Here is a 14,334-nt window from a genome sequence, read left to right as displayed (position 1 = left end):
CTTTGCAAAGTTGCAGGGGTTGAAAATTTGTTTTGCTATAATTAAGGGAGAGAATATTATACTTCGTTTTAAAATCTAAAAGCTTGGATCGAGAAATTTTAGTCTAATTTAGTCACACACACACACACACACACACACATATATATATATATATATATATATATATATATATATATATATATATATATATATGAATGTTATGTTGAAATGGTTCAACGTAAGGAAATTATATATATGGATAGGATAATTGCGTTCTCAAAATTTGGTTATGATTACGGCATCCCTCTTCATAATCAAAATTATGAGAATACGGCAAATAGAAATATTATAGCAGGAGACTGGTAAAGTATCACATCTTTATGTAAGACATTATGAATCGCTTCCCATACGCTTTGGGTATAGGATCGTTTGCATATGCTATAATATCCGGTTGTTCTCATTTTCCAAATGCTTAAGGCATTAAGAGGGAAAAGGATCAGAACTGGATTTGACTAAATTGATTAAACAACTTTCAAGGACAATCTGAGCTTCGCTAAGGATTCATCGTTTGTACGTAGTTGGAAGTAAAGTATTGAATGGAACATATTGACGTTATTATGAATAGATAAGACTCTATTTATAATGAGTTGTCATATGGCAAATATGGAAATGTTTCCATATTGGGAGTTGGATATTGAGAATCCATGTCTAGATTAAAAACTTTTATGCAAGAAGGATGTTCAAAGGACTGTACTTTGAATGTGAGACTTCATATATATGGAATTGCCTTGTAGGAATCTCTAATAGAGAACTTTGTAATTTCATTGACAAAGTCTTGGTGACTTTTGTGCAATAAGATTACAAAAAGGATAATTGCATAAAATGTTAGAATCTAACATATTCTAATAGTGGCAAGAACTTGGTATTCTTACACTAATGATAAGGATTGGGAATTGTGAAATGAGTATCATTGGAAATGTTTTCAAATGATCTATTTCGCAAAGTATGGACCATCGGTAAACATAGTGTGCATGCTTGGAGCATGGGACAACTATTGTTATAATTCAAGTAATAAGTTGATTACCCGAAACAATGAATAATGTGTAATCAATATGGTGACTAGATAAAAGGAGTTTTATTTATACTCAAAAGTTTGGGTCCATATTGGATTCGATTACTCTTGTGTTTCACTTTGCATGTTTTGACTTCCCGAATAATAAGATTATTTGAACGTTCCACATTCGCTCATACTTTGGAAGTAGGTATGAAAGAAGACTGTCATGAATCTGACTGTAGATTGTTTAAAGTGTTTTAGACATTACAAAAGTTTGCTGCAGGGTTCATGAGTGCTCCTATAAGATTAGAGTATTGGATTAAACCTACGCTCACTTGAATCACTTCATGGATTTTATCACGGGTGATTAGTGAGACAATAATATCTTATATTCTTGAAACCGAGACGTGTGAGTTGTAATTTACAATTCGGTTGCACATTGATAATATGTAAACGCACCAGTAACTTGGTGTTATAAAACATATTGTTGTGTGTGATTTGATGAGTAGGTACAAGCGAGCATTGAGTCGAATTTTATCCGTTCCTTTTACCTAAAGTGGGATAAAAGCGATATTTGTGGGCCCCTCGATGATTTAGTGATGACACCCCTAAGCGCTTGGCCAAGCCGGGACTAAGTTGATGTGTTTAACTGTAATCTGTTGTCAGTCGTCATAAATCGGAAATCAGGAAACAACACGTGAACAGAGAGTATGATTAAAATCCATGTCTCAGTTCATACGATATCTAGAATGGAGGAATATATGATCCCTTATCTAAAGGACGGGTTACTGATAAGATTAGAGTTCGACAGCGTCTTTAAGAGCTACGATTGCTAATCGGATTGTACTTACATTATAGTTACTAGACTTATCCAAGTGGGAGACTGTTGGATTAGTGTCTAAGCCCGTAACTATATTTGGTATGTACTTGACCCGGTTGTGCATGGTCCTTTTGGGTTGCCTTCACCAAAGCAAATTGATAGGATGATTTATAGAGTAAGAGGATTAATTATGGTTTATTAATATATTATATGAATAATATATTAAAGGAGAAATCATATTGATTAGTTAATATTAGTCAAGAATTAATTAAGATTTAGTTTTGTGACTAAAAGACATTAATTAAACTTAGGGGAATGGAATTGTAATTATAAGATAATTGCAATTGGGCTATGGATCACCTTGGAACATAGGTTGGACGAATTCTATGGGAATCCCCTAAGGAATTCGTCCAAGGGGTGTTCTAAAGGGAGTTCATGGGCTGCTTAGGGCCTAAGCAGTCAAATTAGGGTTTCCTAGTTGAAAACCCTAATAGCCTCACTATATAAAGACCCCTATGGCCCCAAAAACGTGGTGAAATCTTTTGGAAGAACCCTAGAACATTTTGTGGTGTCTCCTCCCTTTTCTCTTTGTTCATCCTCTTGCTTGTGGTGTTTGTAAGCCATTAGAGGAGTGACACTTGTGACTCTAAGCTCCAAGACAAGAAGATTTAAGCCATTCTTGAAGAGGTAATCATCTAGATCTATTCTTATATGTTAATTTCGAAATTTAAATGCTAGATTAAGGTTCTTGAGTCTTGGATGAATTGCGTGTATAATAGAGAAACCTAGATCCAAGCATTAGGGTTTGTATGAGCGCATAGGATGTTCTTGTGTATAAAACCCATCAATATAATCATAACACAAAACATAATCAACAAAATAATGAGTAGATACATACCAGTCACAACATATGGAGCTGCTCTGGCCTCCTCGACAGTGAACTAAAAAGCGCGACCTCGAGCCCTCGGGGGCTCTACCTTCCCATGGCGACATTGGTGATCCTCAAAGTAGCTGGCGCTGGGGCCTGTGCGCGGCTTGCCGGTGGGCAATGGACAATTGACCTTCATATGGCCAACCAGATCACAATGATAGCAAATCCTGGAACTCGGAGCTAGAACCGGTTGGCGGCAATCCTTTGCATAGTGCCCCTCATTGCCACATTTGTGGAATTCACTGGCTGGGAGACAAGCCCCCTCATGAACCTTGTCGCACTTTGCCACAAGTGTGGCCCCACTGCCCTCCCGATCTAGAATTAACGACCTTGAATCGCTTCGGCGCTGGCTGCGACTGCGCCGGGGCCGACCTCTACTCCCTCAACCGAAGCTCTATCTCAATCTCACGCCGCCTGGCGGCCTCCTGCAACTCCAACAAGGTATCATAGCGCTAGGTGGAAACAAACTGCCTGATATATGTCTTGAGCATGCTCAAGTAATGGGTCATCTGAGCTTGCTCAGAAGCAAAGTCAGGACAAAACATGGCCCTCTCTCTGAATATCCTAGTGATCTTCGTTACAGAATCTTTCCCCTGCCTCAGATCCAAAACTCATGGGCCAATCTCTCGCGCTCCACCCGCGACACATATCTAGCACTAAACATCTCTGAGAACTGCCCCCAAGGCACAACAACTCTCTGCTTAGCAAAATACGATCCCGTAACAAGCCTCCACCAATCTTTCGCTCCAGACCTCAGAAGGTTCAGAGCGCACCTGACCTTCTGGTCAGCTGGGCAAGAGCAGGTGAAAAAACATCCCTCAACATTAGATAGCCACCTCATGGCCATGATCGGTCCTAAAATCCATCAAAATTCGGGGTATTCATATTGTCGAAGTCCTGATACTGAAAAACCCGCCCAGTACAAATCCCTGCAGTCGCGACGACTGCGGTGGCCACAACAGCAGCAACCGCAGATAAAGCAGCATATTTGTCATCAAAGAACTCCATCATCGCGGTCTTGATAGACCTAAACAGCTCTGATATCTGCCCCCTGACAATGACCACAACCTCCTCATGGAGAATCTCCCTAATCTTGTCCTCGGACACAGTTGGCCCACCCTGACTGCCAGCTCCCGATCCAGACCCGGATCCAACCTCAAATCATCTCATCGTCACCATACTGAAAATATACCAGGGAGATATCGGATAACACACACATATTAACAAGGGAAGCAACTCCCAACAAAACCCTAAGGGTTGTGACTTCCTTGTTACACCTACGGGTCATGTGCTTTCAGTAGTACGGGCCCATACTACCTTCCATAATTACCTGTATTTGTCTCAAGGATCATCACAACAACCCTAACAATACATACTAGCATACGCACATACGAAATCCTCACATCCTAGAGGAAGACTACACATCTCAAGACTGGTCGACTGACCCCACACAACTCATCCTACCACTAACTGCCACACGACCCTCCATTGGTTCCAGATAACTATCGAATGAATACAATCACATGTCACATAGCTTAAACAATCTTATACTAAAAGATTTAATCCTGCAACGGTTGGACTTAGACAGGAGCTGCGCAACAGGACCAAATCCCTTATCCTAAGATCATTTAAACCATGTAGCATGTGACTTAACGTATTCACTCAATAACTAGATCACACACGAAAGAGTCGTACAACAATCACTCAAGTACTCTACAAGAGATAAGGCATCATATATCAGACAATTCTATCATGCAATTCCTGAAGATCCATATCCTATTACTAGCATGTTGTTCTAACATATCATATTGTAGGAAGAAGTTATGTTATAAACTTTTAATCTATTGAATAAAATTCCAAACAAAAGGAACAAAACAACTCCCTATGATCTATGCTACAAAAATAAACCAAACTTATGCTATCTTAACGTTTTGGGATGTCGAGCAATTTTGAGACTAATAGAACCCAAAATGAAAATTTTGGGTGAAAGAGGTATAAATTGTACCTTCATTGATTATGCTGAGCATTTCAATACTTATGGGTTCTTTGTTTTAGAACCGAATAATTATGTTTAATTATTGTTGTTATATAATCATGAGGTGCAATATTTGATGAAACTTGGTTTTCATCCATACTAAGACCAACGGATATGACTCATATTTCTAAAGGAACCAATAAGGAAGTTTAATTTATACCTAATGCTGCACGTTGCAAACCATTAGGCTGCAAATGGATTTTCAAGTGGAATATGAAGTTGGATAGAATAATAGACAAATTTAAGGCCCATCTGGTTATTCAATGTTTAAAAAATACTATGGAATTGACTACTATAATACATATGCACTCATAGCTCATATTTATAATATATATTGTTATTTGCCGTAGCTGAAGTTCGCCATCTAGTTATTTACCAAATGGATCTCAAAACAACATTCTTGAATATTGACTTGGAAGAAGAGGTGTATATGAAATAATAGAGAGTTTCGTTATGCCATGAAACAAGCATAAAATGTGAAAGTTGGTTAAGTCATTGCATGGGTTGAAGCAAACACCTAAATAATGACATCAAAATTTTGATGATGTTGTCTTTGTTGGATTAAAGTGTCTAAGGTCCTAGCTAAATTGGTATAATGTTGATGAATTGAAGTAAAGTCCTTTTTGGGTAATATTACCAACTGTTGTGATTGTGGACACTATTTCCAAAAAATCCTACATAAGTCTGATTCTTATTCCAAGAATCACTTCTACCTCCCCCATACCCTTAAGAGTTAAGCAAAATTCCGCATGTACAATTGAATTGTAACCTAAAAACCCCAATAGTCTTGACTAATGGTTTTAAGCTAGATGGATCATATAAGTGCATATATAGTAAGTTTGATATATATGGTAAAGGAGTAATTATATGCCTATATTAGGATGGTATGTTAATATTTGGTATAGATAAAAGTCAAGTTGATATAACCAAATATTTTTATCATCTCAGTTCTCTATGAAGGATATGGGGGATGTAGAAGTGATTCTTGGAATAAGAATCAAACTTATGTAGGACTTTTGGAAATAGTGTCCACAATCACAATAGTCAGTAATATTACTATTAATAGTAAGGTCATTTTGCGTTACATACAAGAAAGATTTTTAAGCAATATTTGATAAAAGATAAATAAAGGGGATTTAGTTTGTTAATTTATTAGAGATTAATAAATTAACATAAACATGTAAATGCTTACGGGTTTAAAGTGAAAGATAGTTGCTTAATGACAAAGCAATAGGAAACCCTAATCCCACCCCTATAAATAGAGGTGCTTAGCTGACCTTTGATGATGATGAAAAACCCCAAAATCCGTCAAGCTATTTTCTCTCCCGTCTCTTCTATTTATTCGTATACGCGACATATCAGTATGTTGTACGCGACACATCCCACCGTCAATAGGGTTTAATGCTTGAGTTCAAGGTGTTCGCAAGCTGTAAAAAGATGTCGATCATTGTTAGATCTATTATTGGGCGCAACTACGAAATAGGAGTTTTGATTTTGATTCTTAACAATCCTCTCTCCATCAAGAGCTTGAAACTTTTTCAAATGACTACAAGGCTATGTATTCTTAAGTATTCTTTATTTTTTTGTTGCATTAGATTTGGTTGAACATGGATTCGACTATTGGGTTTAAGAGTTATTTGTTTATGTTTTAATATATGCTTTCGTTGCGCCTTTGTGGCCTTTTTGATCCCCATAACCTAATAGGACTTCCTTCTGTCATATAAGGGTTTGCTAATGCTTGTTAGATCACAAAAATCGAGGACCACTCATCTACAAGCAGTGGCGGAGACAGTAGGGGGGCTGTCGGGTGTTGAGCCCTGTTAACATGTCTAATTCTAATAGTATATTAGTCTCATATATTTTTTGTTGCTCTTGCTTTTCTTTTCAGGGTTTCTAAAGCAATTTGAGCCGAACCCCCCTTACTTCTGGCTTTGGTTGAAGCCTTGGTTTTTAACCTTTCTATTCACATAAATAACAAGATAATTTGTTATTTCAAATTTTCAAAACAAGATCATGAAATTAAAATTAAAACTTAACCAATAAACCAAATCAAGAAAGGAAAAGTATCAAAATTTTGAAATCTTTTAAAGATGCAAATCCCGACTAGTTTGGAACATTAAAATTTGTACAAAATCCATAAAAGATTAAAAAAACTAATCTCAAAGTTAAGAAACCCTAACAGCCGACCTTCATCTCCAAAAGGTTACCCAGTCACACCTTCAATGGAAATCGCAACTCTGGTTTGAAGGAAAGCATCCCTCTTGATCGTCTCTGTGCTCATTTGACTGTGCTCATTTGATTGAGATAAGCCCTTCAAAGTCTTTATGTTTTCCCCTTCTGAAATCAATGTATGTAACTGTATTCTCTAACTCTCAAATCTTTAGTCCCTCTCTCATCTTTCCATGTGAGTTATTTAATATATAGAGTAGTATATAAAATAGTGTACCCTGCAGAGTAGTATACGAAATAGTGTACCCTCTTACATTTAAAGCCTTTTACAATTAAAGTGCTTTGGAAACATAAAAAAGACTTTTCTTTTATGCATATGGCCTATGTTAGTGTGTAAAAGAAAGTATAGATGCTAGTGCTTGAAACAGTAAAATGATTAACAAAAACAGTGAAAAAACATGTACTTTATAAACAAAAAAACACGAGACACAAAAACAAAACCACCACATACAAAAAGAACTCATAAGGAAAATCTAATCCTTATGATATTCATCTTCAATAAAAAAAAACTTATTATTATTTAAACTTTTAATTATATTATGATTTGTTCGTTCAAACTATTTTTTATTATTTCGTATAAAAACTATTTAATCTTCTATAATGTTATATATATATATATATATATATATATATATATATATATATATATATATATATATATATATATATATATATATATATATATAGCCCCCTTTATACAAAAATCCTGGCTCCGCCCCTGTCTACAAGCGGTTTCTGTTTTTCTTCTTGGAGGAGGTGCAATCACTTAGGCCTCTAAGAAGCAAACTTGAATCACAAGTTCAACTATGGAATATGAACTTGTAGCCCTTTGTAGTTAGGGTGTTATTTGCCTGTGTTTTCATTTTTCGGTTTAATCGGTTTTTTATATCTTAAAACTAACCATAATCTAACCAAAATAAGGTTCGTTTTAATTTGTTTTGGTTTATTCAGTTACGGTTTATTCGGTTCGGTTTACGGTTAAACCAAATAAAACTTATCATGTAAAGATCAATATTGAACTTAAAGAAAAAAAAAACTTACTAAACTTTTACTAAATGGAAAAAATACACTAATACATAACATATTATATTTGGTCTTTCACGATGTATTATCTTGAAATATCAATTTAGTCACACAAGTTGTAGAGGTAGTATGATATATCTTTAGTTGTATATGAAGAGGAACGAAAGGACTGAAGGTTAATTACATTTGGCTAAATGGCCGTTCCCTTTTAATATAAAATATAAAACAATTATAAATTTATAATAGTTAATAATTAAATAATAATTTATGAACATATTTTTCTGTAACTAATATATAAATTTATATAAATTTTTGTAACTTATAGATAAAAACTAATTAAAAAGCTTATTCGGGTGTTTTGGTTTAACAAAATAATGAAAATTTAACCAAAAACCAAACAAAATAAGATATCATTATTCGGTTAACCAAACCAATTTAACCAAAAACCGAATAACACAGACCAAATAAACAAAACATCATTTGGTTTAGTTCAATTATATTGTTTTAGTTTTTTATCACACCCCAACTTGTAGCTACTAGCTAGGAAGTAAAATGGCTTAGGAATTTGATCTATAAAGTTCCATTGTAGCTAAAACCAATTTCACCAATTTCTATACATTGTGATAGTGTTGTCACTTTGGAAAAAGACCGTAGTAACTTGTATAATGTAAAGTCATGACATTTAGGTGTTAGACACAATATAGTACATGAACTTATATCTTAGAGAATCATTTCTGTTGAATTTGTTCGATCTCAACAAAATTTATTCGATCACTTGATGAAAAGGGCTGACTATGGACTTGTTAATAAGTAAGCAATATGGATATGTTTAAGGCTTGCTTGATATTTCTATGGGTGATATACCTAATTCCTTTATAACACAAAATTAAAAGAAGTAGAACTTGAAAAAATTTATAAAAGTTGAAGCATATTTGTTTAAATCATCATAAGGTATGTGTTTAGATCTATAAACTTAAGGAAGATTGAAGCTATTTATTTATAGATCTTTTGAATATAAATTCTCAAAGATCTAAATTGTTTTTTCATCTACTTTTTTTTTATGTATATATATGTTGCTCATTATTCAAATACTTATCATATAAAATTATTAAAAAAATCAATATTGTATAATCTAATCAAACATCCCACTTATCAAACCTTGACATCCTAAGTTACTCAACTTAAACAATATATTAAATCTTATACTTCTAAAGAACTATTAAAAAATACAAATCCAAGCGACGGTTTTTTTGTTTAGTGATCTCCCTATAATAATAAAAGAATAACTTTATTCTCTTTTTGCGATGTGTTACTCTAATATAACTCTCCATTAATATTAATATTATGTCATGTGTCATTGTATTGCCTTTTCATTTTAAATTTGCCAAGTGGCGTTATATTATGCTCCCTGGTTTGTTTTTCCTGCTCAAAAGTTTTTCCTAAAACTATTTATCTACTGCACAAGATTTAAACTGATAAGCGTTTCTAAAAAAATTCCAAAAAATTAGTTATGTAATCTCGAAATATTTGTGAAGATCCCAATATTTGAGGAACAAAATTGAATGGTTGCTTTGTTGTTGTGATTCAACCTATATAAAATCTCGATTTAGGGTTCAACCTCTGAACTCTCCTTATGAACGACTCTGTCTCTCCTCTTCTTCTTCCACCATCGCTCCATCGCTCCATCCATCTGTTATCTCTTTTCTTTTTTCGTCTCCTTCTCCTCTTTTCTTCTAGGGGTTTTAGTGGTTTGCAAATAATTGGGCAAAATTGGGTGGAAGTGTTGATGTTGATAACGAAGATGAAGATGTAACACTTTTCATGGCAATTCCTTCTTCATCTCTTATATTCTCCTTTGAGGATTTTTGGTATCCAGAATAATTTGGGGGGTTTGACAGAAAAAAAAATTTACTCTTACTTTTAAAGATTATTATTCATCATGAAAGCTTATTGTGTACAACTTCTTCATTATCATGGAAGACCAAAGATACCCACTAGAAATTGAAAGTCTCTTAGGAGTTTTATTTGCAAAGTGGAAAAATATCAATTTTCTTCTATAATTGCTCAAAAGTTGTTTGTTGTGGAGTTATCACACATGGATATAAAGTAGATGTTCGGGAGGGGGTGTCGGGGTAAAAGATCGGTTATGAGTGTTATTGCTTATACTATTATTCTTTGCTCTATTTTAATAATATGGATAGTTAATTATGCATTTTCGAATTATGTAAGTCTCAGTAGTTGTCATTGTTTCCGATTATAAGCTTTTGAAGCATATGTTAATACGGAGTATTTGATTGTCTTCTAGGTAACATTTCTATCAAATTAGCAAATACCCCTTAATCTTCAAGAATGATTAAGTTTTAAAAAATATTAGTTATAGTCTATAGAGCCATAGTTTACTCAAATTCGGTCGGGTAAACATCTTTTACCAATGTTTATGTAATTAAATGTTCACAAGGTTTGAAAAACTAGACTCTGTGTAATTTTAGGGAAAATTATGTCAAATATCATTGTTTTAAACGTCTTAGTGATTTTGTGTTTACATAGATTTGGAGACGGGGATAGGTTGGTCATATGTATAGGTTGTACTGAATATTTAAATTCAAGAACACTTAGGTGCTGTTTGTTTTTTATTAAAAACCTCTTCAAACCTCTTCGTGCTGCGCGGCGCAGCACACGCACAACACTTTCTTTCCCGCAGCTGTTTGTTTTTTCGCAGCCTTCGAAATTAAAAACCTCTTCCCGTCCTCTGCTTGGGACAGCACTTGAAAATTGCTTCTAACCTCTTCAAAACTAAACTCTAAAAAAAAAAGCGGCCACCTCCATTCTTCCAGCAAGTCGATCGTGAGCGGAGCTCTCCTACCTTCTCTCGACCTCGCGTCCTCTCAGACCAGCGACCACCGGCGCAGCGACCACCGGCGCAGCCACCTCCGGCGTAACCCCCACCGGCCTCTCCCCTTCCGTCGGTCGTCCTTCCAGGTTTGTTTTCTTGTTCTTTTTTTTTTTCGTTTTTGGCTGCTGAAGGCAGCGATTGTCTTGAATATTTCAACAATTCGATTTTGTTGGTGTTTTACTTCATTGTTCATGCTTCATACTAATTGTTTGATTTTTGTTGTTGAATCTTTGAATTTGCTTGTTGGTGCTAATCTTATCAAATAGTTCATGCCTTATATCAAATAGTTGTTCTTGAATCTTTGTTCTTGCCCCAATTTCTTCAATTTGTGCTTAAAATGTCATATGTTGTTGCTTAATTGTAATGAAATATTGCTGAATTGTCACTAATTATTGCTGAAATGTCACAAATTGTTGCTGAATTGTCACAAATTGTTGCTGAAATGTCACAAATTGTTGCTGAAACGTCATGAAATATTGTTCAAATGTCATAAAATGTTGCTGAAGTATCATAATTGTTGCTGAAATATGAATAATCTTTGTTGAAATTGATTATTTTCATCATTACAAGTTGTAATTATGCTGAAAGTTGTTGGTATATGGTTATGTGTGCTAAAGTATGTATTCCATATGGTTTTTTTTATTAGCAATGGCAGATAAACATACATGGAACAATGAGCAAACAAAATTCTTATTGAACACTTGCATTGAAGAAGTACAAAATGTGGGTAGAAAAGGTTTGAGTTTGCACAAACATTCATGGAACAAATTAGGAACAGCCATTAAGGAAAAGTTTGGTGTGGATTTGAGTCAAAGACAATTGAAAAACGCCTATGACAACCTTAAAGCCAAATACACGGGATGGTTATACTTGAAAAACAAAACTGGCAACCTTTACAATCCTCAAACAAACACTTTTAACTTAACAAATGAGGAGTGGGAGGACTTTAAAAAGGTATATATATATATATACATTAATATGTATTTTGTTTATATAGTTGTCATTTATTCTTATACTACTTTTGTTACATTGATTGGGTTTAGGGACATCCGAAAGCCGCTTCTTTGAAAACTGTCCCATTGTTGTTTCCAGAGCTTTGTGCAGAACTCTTTGATGGAAATAGTGCCTCTGGTAATCTCAGCTATGCCACATCCCAAACACCATCGGGACATGGATCATCTTCTTTCCATGTCGCACCACTACAACTTATGGACACCCCTTCTGTTAACATAGATGAGGATGATATCTTTTCCAATCATACCACTCAGCCACCATCTTCTGCTGCTTCACCTTCTGGTAACCCCAACAAAAGAGCTAAACCCTCAACTCCTAGACCTCGAGCTGCTAGTGCCTCACCTGAGCCACCTTCTAGTGCCTCCCCTAAAGCTTCTATTACTGCTGATGATTTAGCATTGGAGATGCAGAAAGCTCTACGACATTTGACTCAAGGGCCAACAATTCCCCAATGTTTAGAGAAGCTAGAGTTACTCGAGTTAGGCCCGGTAGACCCTCTACGATTTGTTGCTTATCATATTTTTGGAGGGACCATGAATATGAGAGAGATGTGGGTAAATTTGCCTAATGATCCACAAATATTAAGAGGATGGATCGAGATGACAACTACAAGTTTAGGAGTATTGAAGGATGGAAAGATTGTCCATTAAGTTTACATATTTGAATTGTTTAGGTTTTAATTGCATGTGTTAAAACTATGTGGTTATGTTTTTTGGTTATTTGGTACTTGGATGTTATTTGTAGTATGTGGTTATTTGGTACTTGAATGTTATTTGTAGTATGTGGTTATTTGGTACTTGAATGTTATTTGTAGTATTTGGAACTTGAACTATGTGATTATGTATTTTGGTTATTTGGTTATGTTATTTGGTACTTGAGTTTTATATTTGGTAACTTGTGTTGATTAATAGGTTCCTAATGGATCACGACAAAAAGATACTACTCATAATTCTAATGTACTTGTACGTCCGCTACTTTTGGAAAAGGGGTGTAAAACGAGTGCGGGACAACGATTCGGAAATGACGGGACATGAATTTACGTTAGAATTACTTCACCGTAATCCTCTACAATGTGTTGAAGTGTTACGCATGTCCCGTGAATCATTTGTCCGGCTATGTGCTCATTTTAGAGTAAACTACGCGTTAAAGGATAGCAAACATATGTCGGTCATAACCAACGTTATGTGATTATCAAGCGGAGATTTCTACACTCAAAGCAAACAATTCATAAGTTTTTTCATGAAGTGTTGGACAAAATGCTGCTTTTCGCACATGACATTATAGTGCCAACTTCTTTTAATCCGAATCCAAACATTCCGGGACATAATAGGAGGCTACGACGGGTGTTCAAGGGAGCAGTTGGTGCACTTGATGGCACTTTGATACATGCTGTTGTCCCTGCAAACAAACGGGATTTATATAGAAGTAGGGGAAAAGGCGATTGTTACCAAAACGTATTGGCAATATGTGACTTCAACATGATGTTTACGTTTGTTGTGGCCGGTTGGGAAGGGATAGCACACGATTCTAGAATTTTATCAGAAGCATTAGCAAATCCACATGCACCATTCCCGCTTCCACCACCAGGTAAATTTATTGTTATTTAAATAGTTTTATCTTAGCTTGAAAAAATAAATGACTTTTTTTTTTTGATTTTTTTACAGATAAATATTATCTTTGTGATGCCGCTTATGCAAACATTCGAGGTTTTATGGCACCGTACCGTAATGTGAGGTATTGGCTTGGAGATTTCCGTCGAAGACGTGCATTAACGAATAAAGAAAAATTTAACCATGCACACGCAAAACTTCGGAATGTCATTGAGCGTGCTTTTGGTGTCTTGAAAGCACGATTCCCTATATTGAAGAGGATGACACCATTCTCATTGGTTACACAACGAAACATTACCCTAGCATGCTTTGCGCTTCATAACTTTATAAGAAGAGAGGGACTACGTGATGAGTTTTTTGCACGATATGACGAACCAAATGTCTCGGTTCGGAATAACAATGCAGTCGTTGATAATGATGAAGATGAGATTCCAACACATGGTACTGCAGCGGACCGTGAATATATGACCCAGTTAAGAGATGAAATTGCCGAACAATTGATGCAAAATATGGAATGAAAATTATTAAAGTTTGATTGTATGAATTTTATTTAAAAATGTTATTGTAAGACTAATTTGGTTGTTTGAATTTTATTTCAATGTTTTAAGACTACAATTATTAAATTTTTGGTATTAAAAAACTATTTTCGGTTTATTAAATTATTTTATTTTAAATTTTTTAATATCTGCAGCAGTCTGCAGCCGTTAAAAAAACAAACATGCTTCTCATTACAGTCTGCAACACTT

General features: G+C 35.0%; 1 protein-coding gene across 1 annotated transcript; it reads left to right on the top strand.

Annotated features, from left to right (window-relative positions):
• Positions 1-11,014: 11,014 nt before the first annotated feature.
• LOC145114192 (uncharacterized) lies at positions 11,015-12,628 on the top strand. Its single transcript, XM_079050184.1, has 3 exons — positions 11,015-11,050; positions 11,611-11,918; positions 12,008-12,628. Exons 2-3 carry the CDS (start codon positions 11,613-11,615, stop codon positions 12,626-12,628), a joined length of 927 nt encoding a protein of 308 aa, XP_078906310.1. The 5' UTR covers positions 11,015-11,050; positions 11,611-11,612.
• Positions 12,629-14,334: the final 1,706 nt, after the last annotated feature.

The sequence above is a fragment of the Lactuca virosa genome, chromosome 5 (genome assembly GCF_052849685.1).
Source record: "Lactuca virosa cultivar CGN04683 chromosome 5, Lactuca_virosa_CGN04683_v6, whole genome shotgun sequence".
Classification (NCBI taxonomy): domain Eukaryota; kingdom Viridiplantae; phylum Streptophyta; class Magnoliopsida; order Asterales; family Asteraceae; genus Lactuca; species Lactuca virosa.
This window is presented reverse-complemented; position numbering and strand designations above follow the sequence as displayed.